General features: G+C 39.2%; 1 protein-coding gene across 4 annotated transcripts in view; it reads left to right on the forward strand.

Moving 5' to 3' along the window:
- TBCEL (tubulin folding cofactor E like) overlaps nt 1-12,273 on the forward strand; it is a 75,166-nt gene extending 62,893 nt beyond the window's left edge. For all 4 annotated transcript variants that reach the window (XM_055273507.2, XM_055273505.2, XM_055273506.2 and 1 more), the window contains one exon: nt 8,268-12,273. In XM_055273507.2, the coding sequence (XP_055129482.1) occupies nt 8,268-8,586 (319 nt within the window). In that variant the 3' untranslated portion in view covers nt 8,587-12,273. The remainder of the gene's footprint in view (nt 1-8,267) is intronic.
- The last annotated feature ends 6,330 nt before the right edge of the window (nt 12,274-18,603 follow it).

An 18,603-nucleotide genomic window follows, 5' to 3' on the forward strand; every position in this document is an offset into this window, starting at 1 on the left:
ACTTTACATTTTAGCATTTGATGATTGTAATACATCCTTATCGGTAATATTTTCCAAAGTAGGTTTATAACACTTTGCCCACTTCAGAAGTGGGGCTTATGAATATTAAATACTTGTTAATGGTCAGATGAAGATACTGATTGGTAGAATATAAATCAAAATCATTAATTTCAGAGAATGCTTAGTCAGCAGAAACCATCTACCTCTTCAGAGTATCCTTCAGGAAGACATTGGAACTAATGCTAAGAAAAGCTCAGGCATGCAATGCATGCAGTATAGTTCAGTTTGGATGGACTTTTGGATAATGAATAAAATATATAAGCTGAAAGACTACGAGAGAATTGCTTTCTCAAATTTACTGGATATTTTGTAAAATCATGATTTCTTATATTTACTAATTTTTCCTGCTTAAAGATAAGTGGAAAATAAGAAAATTGGGAGGAAACAGATTATCTTGAAACCATGATTTTTATTTATGTAACTTTTCAGGGAACATATATATATGTATGTATAGTAAATCACAACTCTAGTACTCTTTCTTCTTTTGTATTTAATAGAATATTTCTCAGAGCCCACATCCAAAGCCTAACCCATCTATAAAAGTCTACTGGCCTTACCTATAAATTAATAAATAAACATTGATTTTAAGATTTAAACAGGTGGAAAGGAAGGTGCAGAAAATGGTGATGGTGATGACACAAAATAAGGTTGGAAAGTTATGAAGGAACCAGATCATGGAGGGCTTTTTATGCTTATCGTATTCGTTTTCTATTGCTGCTGTAACACATTACTATAAACTTAATGGCTTAAAGCGATACCTACTTAGTATTTCACAGTCCTGTGGGACAGAAGTCTGGGCACAGTATGACTCAGCTGGGTTCTCTACTTAGGGTCTCACAAGGCCAGAATCAATGTGTCCGCAGAGCTGTTTTCTATATCAGAGGCTCTGGAGGAGCATCTCTTTGCAGATACAGTCAGAATGGTGGCAGAATTCTCTTCTTTCTTATACTTTTCATGTGTGCCATCTTCAAACCAGCAATGGTGTGTCAGGGTCTGGTGCTTTGACTCTGGTGCTTTGACTCTCTCTGACTTCCTCTTTTGCTACTAGTTGGAAAAACTCTTGTTTTTGAAGGCTCATATGATTAGATTAGGCCTACCCAGAAATGGGAGCCAAAATTCTGCCTACCACAATCATGTTGAAGAGTTAGGACTTTATTTTAATGGGTATTACGTGATTTTAAGTAGAGGAGTGATGTGATACAATTTGTGCTTTATAACAAACCCTGTGGCTATCATAAAGACAAGGATTGTCTTGGGGCCACCCTGAGGTCATGGAAAGCCATTAGCTATTTTAAGAAGAAGCCACCCTGAGGTCATGGAAAGCCATCGGCTATTTTAAGAAGAAAGGTATTTCATGCAGTGAATAAAGTGCTTACAAAATCTGTGGAAGGGCTGGAGGAGCAGACTTAGGCCTCCTCTCTAGGATTGACTCTAGAGTAGTACCATGGAACTGGCCCACCAAGGACACTGCTCACCTTTGTAAGGAATCAGGGAAAGGGAAAATCAGCAAGCTGCTGTCCCTGGTGCTGATCACACCACTTTAGCTGTGATCTGGAGATCAGCAAGCTGCTGCTGGGGTCCTTGACTCTAGAAACAGACTGCTTGAACTGTGTGATCTAGTCATTTGGAAGCCTCTACCCAAACTGTTTCCACACTATATCTACTAGATCTACTGCCTCTCTCCAGGGCTGTGATTAATAGAAGCTAAATCTCATTGGCAAGAGAGTGTGGGAAATGTATTTTTCAGCTTTTCAGTCTTGGTAGTACAGGAAGGCCTACCAGGAGGAGGTTGAAACAGATACTGAGAAAGCTCATCTAGTTTTGCAGCCACAAAAAATTGTAGCAATCTAGGTTATTAATTATAGTGGCCTGAATTTGTAAGGTGGGTGAACAAGAGAAATGCAGATAGATTCATGGGATACGTAGGAAGATAATGAGTGGGATGTGGTAATTGATTGAATGAGAGAAGTGGAGAAGAGATAGAAGAGAAAGAAATAATAATGACTATTCACTTTCTGGCTAGGATAATTAGGTAGTTTCCAGTGCCACTTACTGAGATACAAAAGACTAGAAGAGAACACAGTTGGGGAGTGGCAATTATTTTTTAACCTGCTGATTTTGAGAAAACTGAGAATTCAGAGTGTCTGAATTTATAGGTCATTTAATTTTTAGATGTACTTGCCCATTTATGGAAGGTAGGCTAATTTCTAAATGTAGGTCATAATTTTGTGTACAAATATGTTTATGGTTGAGATTAATTCAATTGGCTATAATGTCAAGTATAAATGAGTCTAGGAGTATACAGTTGTTACTATGCTTTAGTTTTATATTTAAATAGATTCAGGGCTTATCCCTAGTTCTTTAGTCTCATTGTTGAGTAGTGAGATTTTGTTTTTGTTTTTGTTTTTTACCAGAAGGACTCATGGTGCTCTATTTCTTAAGTTATTTCTCATTTTAGAATATCTGCTTGTTAAATTTATTTCTGAAAAAAAACTCGGTGCCTTAGTTCATTTTGTGTTGCTATAACAATACCACAGACTTGGTAATTTATAAAGAAAATACATTTATTTCTCAGTTCTGCAGGCTAGAAAGTCCAATATCAGGGTGCCAGCATCTGCCTGTGGCTTTTCTACTGTATCATCCCATGATGGAAGGAGGAAGGACAAGAGAGCAAGAGAGGGCTGAACTCACTTTTTACCAGGATAACTAGCAGACTCCCTCTATAACAGCATTAATCTATTCATGAAGGCAGAGCCCTTGTGACCTGGTCGCCTCTAAAAGGTGCCCCCTGTCAGCACTGTTGCACTGGGTATTAAGTTTCCAGCACATGAGCTTGGTGAGGGGGAGCACATTCAAACCAAAGCACTAGGTTAGGTATAATATTTTTGGGCCATTCTTTCTAATTCATTTATTTGGGTCTGTGGTAGTGGTGTTTTGCTCCTCAGTTTGTTTCTTTAGCTCTGCACTCTCCATTTTCATCTCATTCTGCAGTTTATCATTTGTCTTTGAGCGCTGGTTTTTATATTCAAGTACTTACTGATTTCTAGACTTTGGAGTTTTGTGGAGTGTTTTCTTTTTCTTCAGTTGTGTTTTCTCTCAAATTGAGTTCTGCCTCTGTCTTTTACTTATTATGTGTTCCTTTCCTTTATTCTTTTTGCTGTGATATGTGCTCAGTTGCCATTTTGTGTCTCATCATCTTGCTTGTGCTTGAAGTGGTCACTTCTCTTCATGTCATCTCTTTGTTGAAATGTGGTATGAGTAAATTCTCTTTGTCTACTTTGACATTGTTTCTTTTGTTACTCCTAGGCAAAATTTGAGAGCTAGGGTATTACAATTTTACTTTTCTATAGTCTGAAGGTAAAACATCTCTAGAGTTGGGTTCAGTTCTTATTTGACCACTGGGTTCTGCTGTCTTTTCTGAGATTTTGTTAAATTTTCATAACCTAGTTTCAGTTATTTAAAGGCATATACTAGGATATGGGGTGGGGAAAAGATACCCCTAGACTTTGAATCATCTTACCTTTTCAGTTTAGAGCCTTGGAAAATTTCAAGTCCTGGCAGCTTTGTGTTTGTTTGTGTGTTTGTTTTGCCTTGTTTTGTTTTGTTTGCCTTTGCTAAAATCCTGACATCCTGAAGTCCCATCTAAGTAGATTTCAATCATATATATATATATATATATATGTAATATTATTATTTTTCTAAGACAGAGTCTCACTCTGTCACCCAGGCTGGAGTACAGTGGCACAATCTCGGCTCACTGCAACCTCCACCTCCCGGGTTCAAGCGATTCTTCTGCCTCAGCCTCCTGAGTAGCTGGGATTACAGGCACGCACCACCACACCTGGCTAATTTTTTGTATTTTTAGTAGAGACAGGGTTTCACCATGTTGACCAGGCTGGCCTTGAACTTCTGACCTCGTGATCTGCCCACCTTGGCCTCCCAAAGTGCTGGGATTACAGGCATGAGCCACCGTGCCTGGCAATCTTACATTTTTTAGTGGTTGTGTGTGCTTTAAAGTAAGCCTCAGAGCAGCAGTAATATAATGTAAATATTTTATTTATTTATGAACATAGAATTTACAAAGTGTTTACTCATTTGTTATTTTATTTAGTTCCTATGACTGTCTTATACAGTAGGAAGGGCAGAAATTATTCCTAATTTTACAATGAGGAAATTGAGATCCAAAAAGACAGTGAGTTGCCAAGTCACACAGCTAATTATAAAATGGAGTCAAGACCCTGAAGACAGAGCCAGAGGCTATTTTTACCATTCCCTGTTATTCCACTTATTGGAAATGATTACTTCCACCTCTAAGCACAGCAATCTTTTTTTTTCTTTTTTCTTTTAAGAGATGGGGTCTTGCTATGTTGTCCATGCTGGTCAAACTCCTGGGCTCAAGTGATTCTTCCCCTTGGGCTTCCCAAGATGCTAGGATTCCAGGTGTGAGCCACCACATCTGGCCACAGTGGTCTTCCTGTATGTTTAATGCATCCACAAACCTTATTATGACACTGATTTTAACTGAGTTAAAGCTGAAAGTGGTGTGGAGGAAGTAGGGGGATAATTTTCTGTGACTCGTATTCTGATCCTTAATTAAGGTGACTTCATTGTATCTTGGTTTTAATAAAACTAATATTTTTCCCAAGACTAAACCGGGAAGAAGTTGAATCTCTGAATAGACCAATAACAGGCTCTGAAATTGTGGCAATAATCAATAGCTTACCAATCAAAAAGAGTCCAGGACCAGATGGATTCACAGCCGAATTCTACCAGAGGTACAAGGAGGAATTGGTACCATTCCTTCTGAAACTATTCCAATCAATAAAAAAAGAGGGAATCCTCCCTAACACATTTTGTGAGGCCAGCATCGTCCTGATACCAAAGCCTGGCAGAGACATAACCAAAAAAGAGAATTTCAGACCAATATCCTTGATGAACATTGATGCAGAAATCCTCAATAAAATACTGGCAAACCGAATCCAGCAGCACATCAAAAAGCTTATCCACCATGATCAAGTGGGCTTCATCCCTGGGGTGCAAGGCTGGTTCAACATACGCAAATCAATAAATGTAATCCAGCATATAAACAGAACCAAAGACAAAAACCACATGATTATCTCAATAGATGCAGGAAAGGCCTTTGACAAAATTCAACAACCCTTCATGCTAAAAACTCTCAATAAATTAGGTATTGATGGGACGTATCTCAAAATAATAAGAGCTATCTATGACAGACCCACAGCCAATATCATACTGAATGGGCAAAAACTGGAAGCATTCCCTTTGAAAACTGGCACAAGACAGGGATGCCCTCTCTCACCACTCCTATTCAACATAGTGCTGGAAGTTCTGGCCAGGGCAATGAGGCAGGAGAAGGAAATAAAGGGTATTCAATTAGGAAAAGAGGAAGTCAAATTGTCCCTGTTTGCAGATGACATGATTGTATATCTAGAAAACCCCATTGTCTCAGCCCCAAATCTCCTTAAGCTGAGAAGCAACTTCAGCAAAGTCTCAGGATACAAAATCAATGTACAAAAATCACAAGCATTCTTGTACACCAATCAATCACAGACAAACAGAGAGCCAAATCATGAGTGAACTCCCATTCACAATTGCTTCAAAGAGAATAAAATACCTAGGAATCCAACCTACAAGGAATGTGAAGGACCTCTTCAAGGAGAACTACAAACCACTGCTCAATGAAATAAAAGAGGATACAAACAAATGGAAGAACATTCCATGCTCATGGGTTGGAAAAATCAATATCGTGAAAATGGCCATGCTGCCCAAGGTAATTTATAGATTCAATGCCATCCCCATCAAGCTACCAATGACTTTCTTCACAGAATTGGAAAAAACTACTTGAAAGTTCATATGGAACCAAAAAAGAGTCCGCAATGCCAAGTCATTCCTAAGCCAAAAGAACAAAGCTGGAGGCATCACACTACCTGACTTCAAACTATACTACAAGTCTACAGTAACCAAAACAGCATGGTACTGGTACCACAACAGAGACATAGATCAATGGAACAGAACAGAACCCTCAGAAATAATGCTGCATATCTACAACTATCTGATCTTTGACAAACCTGACAAAAACAAGCAATGGAGAAAGGATTCCCTATTTAATAAATGGTGCTGGGAAAACTGGCTAGCCATATGTAGAAAGCTGAAACTGGATCCCTTCCTTACACCTTATACAAAAATTAATTCAAGATGGATTAAAGACTTACATGTTAGACCTAAAACCATAAAAACACTAGAAGAAAACCTAGGCAATACCATTCAGGACATAGGTGTGGGCAAGGACTTCATGTCTAAAACACCAAAAGCAATGGCAACAAAAGCCAAAATTGACAAATGGGATCTAATTAAACTAAAGAGCTTCTGCACAGCAAAAGAAACTACCATCAGAGTGAACAGGCAACCTACAGAATGGGAGAAAATTTTTGCAACCTACTCATCTGACAAAGGGCTAATATCCAGAATCTACAATGAACTCAAACAAATTTACAAGAAAAAAACAACCCCATCAAAAAGTGGGCAAAGGACATGAACAGCCACTTCTCAAAAGAAGACATTTATGCAGCCAAAAAACACAGGAAAAAATGCTCATCATCACTGGCCATCAGAGAAATGCAAATCAAAACCACAATGAGATACCATCTCACACCAGTTAGAATGGCCATCATTCAAAAGTCAGGAAACAACAGGTGCTGGAGAGGATGTGGAGGAATAGGAACACTTTTACACTGTTGGTGGGACTGTAAACTAGTTCAACCATTGTGGAAGTCAGTGTGGCGATTCCTCAGGGATCTAGAACTAGAAATACTATTTGACCCAGCCATCCCATTACTGGGTATATACCCAAAGGACTATAAATCATGCTGCTATAAAGACACATGCACACGTATGTTTATTGCGGCACTATTCACAATAGCAAAGACTTGGAACCAACCCAAATGTCCAACAACGATAGACTGGATTAAGAAAATGTGGCACATATACACCATGGAATGCTATGCAGCCATAAAAAATGATGAGTTCATGTCCTTTGTAGGGACCTGGATGAAACTGGAAAACATCATTCTCAGTAAACTATCACAAGGACAAAAAACCAAACACCACATGTTCTCACTCATAGGTGAGAATTGAACAGTGAGAACTCATGGGCACAGGAAGGGGAACATCACGCTCTGGGGACTGTTGTGGGTTGGGGGGAGGGGGAAGGGACAGCATTAGGAGATATACCTAATGGTAAATGACGAGTTAATTGGTGCAGCACACCAACATGACACATGTATACATATGTAACAAACCTGCACATTGTGCACATGCACCCTAAAACCTAAAGTATAATAATAAAATAAAATTTAAAAAAAGAAATAAAATAAAATAAAACTAATATTTTTTTTCAACACTTTTTCACTTTCTGGTACGTAGGAAACTTGTAAGTGTCCTTGATAAAATCAGATCTGGATCCTCCAGGGCTGGCAGTGCAGACAAGATTTTCTCTATGGGAAACATGACCTTTGTGGGCCCTATTCTCATCTCTGTAATTCACTTTCCTCTTGGTGTCTTTTGCTTTTTATTCCTTCCTTGATCAACAAACATGTATCCCTTACTTACCACTTTTTTCCAAGAATGTATTCTTAATTCTTCCATAAATTGTATATATTACACCTGAAATTAGATTGGAACATTCAAACAAGGCATCTCTGAAAGAGCTTGGTTAATTGGTAACAAAGAACTACATGTTTTTGTTTATAAGTTATGGCTTCTCCAGGCCTCAGAAACTGCTAGTCTCCTTCCATCTTTCCATCTCTTCCCAAGGGGTACATGCCTAGATGCCTGCCCTTCTTGATGATGACACCCAAGAAAGCAAGTTCTACAGAGAGACTGGACTTCTATTGTCTTTATAGTGTCTACTTTTCTAGGTTCCATTTTTTTCCTAAGCCTGTTCTTATGTAGTAATCGATTAACAGTAGGCATAGTGACCATCTTCAGGAAAAATGATTCCCCAGTTTTACTGTGGCCTCCCTAGGGCACTCATATTAGATCACAGAATCCATAGGAGTCATGTGATAGAATAAGATTTTTTAAAGATGTTGAGCCTAGTAATATTGTTTATCTGTAGTTGGGAAGAAGTCCACAGTACATGTGCTAGTAGTTTAAGCTGACAGTGTTGTTGTTTTTAATCCTTCTAGGTATCATGAACTGATCACAAAATATGGGAAGTTGGAGCCTTTGGCAGAAGTGGACCTAAGACCCCAGAGCAGTGCAAAAGTAGAAGTCCACTTTAACGATCAGGTGGAAGAAATGAGCATTCGTCTGGACCAAACAGTTGCAGAACTAAAGAAACAGTTAAAAACTCTAGTACAATTACCCACAAGCAACATGCTTCTCTACTATTTTGACCATGAAGCACCCTTTGGCCCAGAGGAAATGAAGTACAGCTCTCGGGCATTGCATTCCTTTGGCATTAGGGATGGAGATAAAATTTATGTGGAATCCAAAACAAAATAACCTCTACCAGCCTTGTGAAAACATACACATAAAGACTTGTTGCAGGGCATTTGTTTTTAATGTGGTTTTCTTTAGGAGGGAGAAGGTTGTTTTTGTTTTGTTTTGTTCTGTTTAGGTTTGGGAGGGGTTTTGTATATTTTTCCCCCTGGAGTGAGTAGGGAGCCATTTTTGGTATTTTCTACCACAGATTGATTTGGCTCAGCCAGTGGAATTGGCCACATTTCCAGTGTATGTGCCCTCTCTAAGGAAAGATGACAAAGAAACACCGACTTCTTACTGTGTTCACTGGGATTTGCCTGCCACTTGGTTATCATTGCTGTTGGGTGTACTTGTGAAGATAACATGAACAGTGTAGCCCCTTAGAAGGGTCTCATAGAGAATTTAAACAGGGTGACAAGGAATCTTCACAGGAAGGGCCAGAACTTCTCTCTCCCAGTTCTTCCTTCCGCTGCCCTCCCTCCTTGGCTTTTTAGGTTCAGTTCCATTTTTTTTCATTTTGATGTGTGGTTTACCTAATAGTTTTGTTCTGTTCATAATTCTTATTTCTCAACCTGGGTGATTTTTTTGTTCTCATTTCTCCCTTTTGAAATAATTGAAAGTGTTTTAAGCATTTTTCAACCTGATTCTAATCTCAGGTACGCAGTAAGAAGCTATAACTCTGTTAGAACCTCGAAGAAGAGTAGATGTAGAATGAAAACTCCAGGAAAACTTGCAGTTATTCTGGAAGTACCGGCAGAACAGTCTGATCTCTTTGTATGTTACTAACTCACTTTTAATGTCCCTTGTACATTATGTCAGCCATTACTTTCATAACATGAAATATGTCAGATTCCAGAGTTCTTTTATTTTTGCTTATCGAATGTATTTTCTCATATCTTTCTTTTTCATTACTTTAAACTATTGGGAATTGAGGCCTGACTTCATAAATAATTCAATAGAGTCCTGGATACGTGCACCAGGAGAGGTGAGAATCAGCTCATAAACTATCTGTGGTGTGTGTGAGGAATGAAGTTGGGGAATGTGGGGGAAGAGCTTATGACTTTCCCACCTGTGTCATCCATTGGAAGCCCTTGCTCTTGCACTTTGCATTAAAAGTGGGAAACATTAATCAAAGGGATCTTTTATTCCCAGGTTTTCCCTGGGACTTTGTGATGTCATAATTGAACAATTCTCTTGTTTTACATTTCAATTTAGTTGCCTCATAGAAGTATAACTGACCAATCTATGAGTAAAGTATAAGTGTCAAAAGTTCACAATTGCCTCCAAGTCATATTTTTTGCAGAAGCACATTTAAAGCACTTTTCTGTAAAAGCTAGTTCCTTACCTGCTCGGAAATCTTTTTGTTTGTTCTTCTATTCCTTTGTTAATCAGATGTAATCCCTTTCTTTAATGTGTATCTTTCTAGGTCTACCATATTTACAGATGGGAGACTTGAGAAATACTTAGCATAACTGGGGCAGAAAGTGTGTAAGTGAAGTATTTTTCAAAGAATGCAATTATTATCTGATTGCATTTGACTTTTGACCTTTGTTACATAATTCTACCCCTCCTACAAATTTAATTGTTTTATGAAATTTTTAGGTGACTTGTAAATTCTTCATGTATGAAGAGTTGTGTTTATTAATGCTACTTTTTAAATTTTCCTGTGCCGTGTGGCAGATGTTTATTCTCTTAATGCACTTCAGGTTTGCTATCTGTAAAGCCTTTGACCCAGGCCTACTGAGTCAAATCTACATTCAGTGTAACATTAAAGGTGGAAACCAAAGGGTTTGAGAAAGACAGATAAGGCCTATTCTCCTTCTGCTGCAGACTTTATCTTTCAAAATCATAAAAATGAGCAATGGAGATCCAGGCTGGGTATAGACAAGAATAATTATTTTGCAAACACATTTTCCTGACAGATTTTTGGAAGTAGGAAAAAAGTATGGCAACAGTGTCATGAAGATTGAAACTGTAGGTGCTTTGTGTATGTACGCATGAGTGCAGACGAGTTTGAGAGAGAAAAAGTGTAATTGAGCCCTTTGCTTTTGTCAGCCTGGGAAACAGATGTGTTCTTATTTTTTGAAGTTGTGTGACCCTGGACTGTCCCACAGCAGAAGGCAGAACGAACACTTATGTTATGCTTTAATCATAAGTGGAATGGTCACAATTAATAAGATATTTTATATATGGCAAAGTTTTATGAAATGCTTTTTTACTATTAGAGACCTGTTTCTTCTGTTATTACAGAACACAGTGTTTATCAACTGCGGACATAATTCTTTTATTATACAGTTGCATGTAAAGGGAGCTTCTCATTTAATTCAGCGGATGTGGGTATTTTTAGGGCGTTATAATTGATGGTTTTAATAATTGCCGAATAATTTTTGATTAAGAGAAAAATGTAATACAATTACTGGTCTTTTAGAGTTACAGAACAGAAGTTAATGAAAAAAGCTATTTGAGCATGTGTACTTACAGATTCATTTGAGTGGCTGAGTAAAGATGCTGCTTTTGAAATAAAATCGGTGCTGTGTAGACACTTGTAACCAAAATTATTTTTATAACAGAACTAAAAGAAGGAGAGAAGAGACCATGGACCTTTGAGTTTACATGTTATACCTAATTGATTGTCTGCAGCTTATCTGTATTTTAATATTGACTTTGTCCAGATTCAATGAGAGCATAGTATTGACATTATGAGGCAAAATGCTGTCATAGCCAGTACTACTGATATGTTGCCACAGGCACAATGTATAGAACATACCTTTTCTAAAATAGAAATTATTTCTAGTTATGAAAAAGGAAAAGAGTAATAGAGAAAACCAAATCAAAACCAAGGGATCCTTTCTACATGTGGGTGAATGGCTGCTGAAGCCACAGTAGAAATCAATTTTTGAATTTGAATTGTTGAAATATCTTAGATTGCTTTAATGGAAAAAATCCAGAGTCACATTTTTTTTTATTATTAAGTTTTTGCAACCTTTTGCCAGCATTGCCATAAATACGTAAGAAAGCAGCAGATAGTATAAGCCCCTTGTTATTAAGACTTCTCAGTTAATATTAAGGCCAAAATATAACTTGAGCTAGGTATAACAGGGCTGAATGCTACAGTGTTGTTTTTAAAAATTTTGCTTATTTTTGAAGAAAGGAAAATTCAGTTCTAACCAGATGTTCCAGCTATGTTACTCAACCAGCAGTGGTAGGAGCAGAGAGCACTTGCACTAAGAGCCGATCACCATTTGAGGTGTGCAGCTTAGCGCACATGTGAGTGTAGCTTGCCACATGAAAATGCTAGGCTCTAGGGCATGTAAAACATGAATACAGAATACTAGATTGTTCTAAGTAATGTCATTTCTGTTTATGAATTTGATTGTTCCCTTCATTTCATGTCAGATTGAAAATGCAAACAAACTGCTCTCAAGAACACCCAGAAGCTATCTGTGTTACCGGATGTGTTGTGAACACTCTACTATTTTTCATAGGTGCTTCCTTGAAATATATGTCCATTGTAGTGGTGGAGAGGGACTGGACTCTCTCAGGCTCTTTACTTGCCAGTTGTCTCCCGCAGTTAATGGAAATATATATATATATATATATATATATTTTATTTAGAATATAATTTAAACATGAAGGTCTATTCTTTGCACTTTTTATTAATATATATAGAGATAATCTTTAAAAAAATTAAAATTCAAGTCCATTTTCTCTTTGTGTTCTGATTTTTTTTCTGGAGTGTGGGGTCAAGGTATATGTTTATTTTTATTTAGCTAAAAATGTTCATTGGTTCTGTGGTTGAGTTCTCTGGAGGATTGGCCCAAACTAGTAAAAGTCTGACCATTTTGACAAATTTAATAGGAATTTTGCCAGAGTTGAAAACTAGAAAACAAAGATTCATAAGAAACGTGTTATTGCTTTTCTGTTAGCCAAATCTTATACTTCTGACATGCTCTTTATACTCCTTTTTATCCTTTGAGGATAAACCCTCTCGAGATACTTGGCATCACCTTTTATGAGTAAGATTGAAAAATCTCATTTGTTGAAATTAAAATTTGCCAGTTCTTATTCAGGGGCTGCTTTTTTCCTTAGAAAAATAGTTTTTTATAAGTATTAGAATTTTGTACATTTGAACCCTGCTTGCTTATCAGTAATTTCTTGGTAAGCCATTATGAATTAACCTTGCACCAAGGATTAAAGTCTAAGGACTGTACTTTATTTCTGTATTTAAGAGACAGAGTCCATTCACTTCTCTTTCAATGCCTCAGAAATACATAAGTATCATAACCTGTTTAAGATTATTTCTGCCTGCTATTCAAATTTCAAAGAATTGTAATTTAAGCCTCTGTGCTACATTTTATTTAATTACTATTTAGTATGAGCTTCTCTGAGTTCCTGCAAAGTAGACATGTATCAAGACATCCAATAACTATTGGACTGGAAAATGCTGTGACTGTCTCTAGTTACTAGAATGCATTTAAAACAAGAAGATTGACTTTTGAAGTCACATTTCTCTTTCAGTTCTTCCCTGGAAAAGAAGTTCCTGTTTGGTCTTTACAACAACCCTACGAGGTCGACACTCTCATCTCCATTTTCTTACTAGTGAGGAAGTTGATGCACAGATAGGTTAAGTAATACCAAAAGTCACATGGCTGGTAAATGACAAGACCAGGATGCAAACCCAAGCAGTGTGGTTGCAGAACCCATGCACTGACAGCTGTACTGTAGTGCTGACTGCTAAAGTTTCCCAGCACACACCTTTATTGTTAGTCTTCACTGAAAAACTAAAATGAGATGTCCTCAATATCCATTTACTAAATTGATTGGCTCTGTAACAGAATCACTGATGTGGCTGAAAGCTCTAGATCCAGACTGGAATTTGCCCTCTGTTTTCCAGAATTGTGAAATTGTGGTTGGGACATATCTGTTGCCCTCCCTTCTCTGAAATGCCATATTGGACACAGGATGGGTGTTACTCACAATAATAAATGAACAAGTAATGTGACCCAAAAAGACTGATGATTTATTTTTTAACCCCGGGACATTCTAGAGCCCTAAACTGGTTTCAGCAGATAGCCAAAGGTGAGAGAGATCACTCAGTTCCAACTCAGACTTTTATCAAGAAGGCATAATGTTCCAAGTGAACTTAAAATGGGCGTTTGTTGAGGAAAAACAATAATTTAATGTTCCAGGAGCCGCTATCAAAGGTTTTGTTATTGGAAAGGATGAGGCAGTCACGCTACTGTTCCTCCTTAAAATTCTAGAGAGAGCCTTGTAAAGAATATAAATATTACTTTAAAAATAGAGGAGACAGCTTTTCTATTATGGTCTGCAAGATCTAGATCTGTCTAAAAAAAAAAGACAATGCAATTTCATTTCATCAGATCATTCTGACTTTTCATCCTTGAATGCTTCTTAGTCACCTAAATAATACAATTAAGGTGTTAAATAAATAACAATAAGACTAGGGGAAGCTGACATCAAATAATACAGACTAAAGAGAAAAATGTTTTCTGAAATATTTGATACATTTAAGCTTATTCCATTGTTAGGGAATACAACTAGGACAATAGGAACTGTCTTGGTTGTGTTAAAATTTTGTTTGCTTCAAATTTAAATTTCATTTTTCCATTACCTCATACATTTTGAGAATCCTGTTATGGACAACGTTACCATTTTCAGAGAGAATGTAAGTATAGCCTTAGGTGTAATCACCTTAATGAGCTAGATCTAGGAGGTTAGACATTATTCAATCAGTGGATAAGTGGTAGAAGCATTACAGAACTATCTGGACTCCATGGTACAATGAAGCAAAACAGTTGTAGAGGGCTTGTAAATTTATCAAAGACACCAATGTCACAGATTCTGTTGTCCAGGAAGCAGATGCTAAGGTAGAGTTGGGAGTGCAGAAAGTTTGTTGGGGAGTAACACCTGTGAAGGAACAGGGGAAGAAGTAGAGTTGAGCAGGATGGACCATCAGACTATGCTACAGACCTAAATCAGTCAGCCCAATAGGATGCTCTGGAGCAGAGATTTTCCATTAGATAAGTCCTGCCTTGGCCAGAAATGGCCAGGGCCCTTTACCAATGCTTTTTGCAATCATGGATTTGGGAATGCTGCAAGAACATAATCTCAGCTTGAACACTGATAGAGATGTTAAAGGAGCCAACAGTTGGAAGCTGTTGGCTAACCATACACCTTGTAGCTGGAAATCATCCCTTTTCTGAGGGTGGATCGGAGTTGTGCATCTTAGTGTCTGCCACGGTCCACTCCATGCAATGTGTAGATCCAATTTTCCATCCATGATCAACGGCAGCTCCTCTAGGGCTCTGGTGGGCCTCTATCTGAGAGGAAACTTACAAGAGGGAGGATAGGAAAATGGCCTAAAACCCCTGTCACTGCAGTTGATTTCCAACTGACAACTGGTACCTACTCTCTCCCTCTTCCGCTATCCATTGTAACCCCTTGGCTTTTGTCTCTCTGGTCTCAGTGGCTTACCTGGTGGTTTCACTCAAACCTTAGCCCTTAATTCCTTATAGTCTGAGTCCTTGGTAACAATATGCTGCTTTGACTAGGGTTGCTACAGTTGTCCATCGCAGTCCTAATTGGGTAAGGGAGTACCAAGAGGCACCAAAATTGGTCACCTGAGTTCCATATGTTATCCCTTGAACCCGATGTATAACAATAGCTCTGCCTCCTCCTGCTGATCAGAGTCAACTACTCCTAATGAGATGATGGTTCATGTTCTTTCCTGCTAGTCTTTGCACACAAGGAGCCCAGTGTGTCCAGGCAGCATTACAGCCGTAGCTTATTATTCAGCGGGTCTCTTGCCATGTCCACTGGTGAGAATGTACCCTCTTGAGGAACCAGGACTTCAAACTGCATAGGCCAGAGATGAGGGGTTGGGGAGCACAAAGTCCCCCAGTAATCACTGGGAGTAATGGCAAGTAGGGCCACTCCTGCCTTCACGCCTTGGTTCCTGGATCTGTGTAGTCTTATTACTGGGGACATGGCACCCTACAAAGGTCTCTGACTTACTGTGTACACAGTATCCTGGAGAATAGCACCTCATCCTTGCACAATATTGTCTTCAGGGTGGTGCTTCACCTACTCCTTAAGCAATTTACTTCAATTCTCACCTAGGCTGGCATCTTCTGCTCATACTATCGCTACTCCAACCGGTGAATCCCATGGCCATGGGCTCACACCCACACTTCCTTTTCCTTAAAGCAGGTTCCCTATCAGATGCTATTTTGCATGGAATTCTATGCTTATGGATCAGGCATTCTGCAAGCCTCCCATTAGTGGTGCTGGCTGAGGCCCCTGGGCAAGAAAGGCATACTCATGTCCAGAATATGGCTCTATCCCTGTGGAAAGGAAATCCTGACCCTTCCAGGATGAAAGGGGTCCAATGTGGTTATTTTGCCACCAAATGGCCAATTGGTCTCCCCAACGGTAACATATTGGGGTTTCAGCCTTGGTCTCCATTGTTAGCAGGTTGAACAAGTTGAACATTTCAGAGACCATGGTAGCTAGACCAGCCTTGCTAAATGGAAGTTCTTGCTATTTGACCCATGCATAACTGCCAACCCTACTGCTGTTGCCACTTTATACATGCGCCCGTTGGACCAACACTGACGAAGACTGCTTAACATCAACTGGCCGAGTCATTTTGTTGACTTGGTTGTTTAGTTCCTCTTTTGTAGTGGATGTTTTCTGGTGGGTGATAATATATGACACAAAGATCTTCACACTTCATGTCCACCCTCCTCTGTCTATCCAGGCCCCTTTGTCACTGATTTTCCCATCTTTTTCTTTCTGGGCCCTTGTCCAGCCAGCTATGTCATTCACCACTGCCTATGAGTTTGTACATATTCTAACCGCAGAACTCTTTCTCCTTTGACACAAAATGCATGACAAGATATATCACCCAAAGTGCCACACATTGAGAGGATGTTCTCTTATCATTGTCTTTCAAGGCCACTCGCATGAAGCTGTCATGTAGCCAGCCAGTGTCTGCTTTAGGCTTGCACACACAAACCAATTGAGTCCATCCGTGCACCAGGCTTAGGCTTCTTCCTCCTCCTTCATCTTGTCATATTCACCTAGCCATGTGTGTGACCTGGTTGGGGAGCAGGTACTGACACAACTATGTCAGGTGACATGGAGTCTGGCATCTTACTCATGATTGGTCCCAGATATGTCATTTCCATCTTATGCTAAATTGCTACTGGGTCCACCTGACTTCATGACTTGATGGGTCCAACAAGGTCTAGGTCTTCATGGGAAGTTCTGGATACATGGCCACTGTCTCTTGGACAAATATTCCATCACACGGCCTAGTCTCATGAGAGAGCTGATTTTCAGGTGTGTAATTCTTTGCTGCAGATGGCATGACCTTGCTCTGGAACTCCAGGGGCCTGTGTGGTAGTTCTTCTACTGGGGTTTACAATAAACTCCACATTTCATCTTTTTCCATCAAACACATCAAACGACCTTCTGAACGCATGGCCCAAGCAGCAGAGCTGCTTGCATAGAAGCCTGGAGCTGCAATGGAATTATTTTGTGTTCTCAAATCAACACAAAACTGGCTTAATGTCATATCACCTGAGGCAATTTCTCTGAGTTTGGAACATGTAGCCTGTAGAACCTGAAGAAGCTGACAAAGAACAAAGAATTTCTTTGTAGACAGGCTACAAGATGCAGTAATTTGCCTTTTCCTTTGGAGGAGTTGTCCCAGCATGTTCCTGGCCAGTGGATTCCTTACAGCTTTACTGAAATAGCATCCCTGAATCTTTGTAAGATTTATCTTCCACCTTCTGGAGGACCTGTGTGTTACCAAGGCATCCAGCCTGCTGGCCATCTCTTGCCCATGGTGCCCAGTCTGTTGATGTTGTCAATGCAGTGAATCAAGGTGATGTTCTGTAGTACCCAGATGGCTCAGATCTCTTTGCATTATAATATGAAAGAAGGTGGGAGACTTATAGCCCTGGGGCTAAGCTAGAAATATATATATATTGCTGTCTGTTCCATAAGATGTGAACTATTTTTGACCCTCGTTCCTGATTCAAACAGGAAAACAAAATGCATTTGTGAAATGAATGGCCACATATCACGTATCTGAAGCACAGCAGCTGTGATTCGTACTACCACTTGGTTGAACTTGGAGTGGTCCATAGCCATTCTCTAGGATCCATCCTGGCCAGTTCAATAAAGACATGGTAGAGTCCACCACCCCTTTTCTTTAAGAGTGACACTAATGTTTACCATTCTCCCCACAGCCCAGGGTGCAATATTCTTTTGTATTACTACTTTAGCCAGACTAGGGGCAGGGAGTGTCAGAGATTTCCACTTGCCTTCCTTACTATGATAGTTGTTACTCTATAGGCTAAAGACCCAATGTGCCAAGTATTAATACATCTATCCCAATTATACACACTCACCGACCAGCTTCCCAATACAACAAATGATAAGTCAGCTTGGTCTCTCCCCACACCTGATGTTCCCTCACAGCTAGATTCTCAAAGACATTCTAATTCATGTATGCCACCATCTTGTGTATCTGGTTAAGCCCAGATGGCATTTATACTAGCAGCAGTCTTGCCTTGAGAAGGATGGAGCGTCCAGTGTGGGTCAAAAGGGCTGAGATATAAATATCCTAGAGTGCATGGAAAAAGAAAGCAATTAGTATGCCGCTAGCCGTTTATTAAAACAGAGCCAACGATTTTGCTTCAAGACACTTATGTTCACTACTGGACTAAAACCTTAATAAAGGCTGGACAAACAGAATCCTTCTCTAGGTGAATCTTTGATTTGAGCTTAATTTTATTGTAATATCTTGGGACTGGGAAAATAACCTCCAGGGGGTCTGCAGACCCTGTAAACCTACTGTAAGCTTTTCTGGGATTCCTTTTATTCCCTGAGCCCTATGTGTTCCCACTTTAACAGGGTCTTTGGGTATCATGATTCACTCAAACTCCTTCTATAACAGTCCTCAAAATGTCTACGCATTCTCCTTCCCCCAGTCTATGGTCACTTGCG

Source organism: Symphalangus syndactylus, chromosome 3, assembly GCF_028878055.3.
Source record: "Symphalangus syndactylus isolate Jambi chromosome 3, NHGRI_mSymSyn1-v2.1_pri, whole genome shotgun sequence".
NCBI lineage: Eukaryota > Metazoa > Chordata > Mammalia > Primates > Hylobatidae > Symphalangus > Symphalangus syndactylus.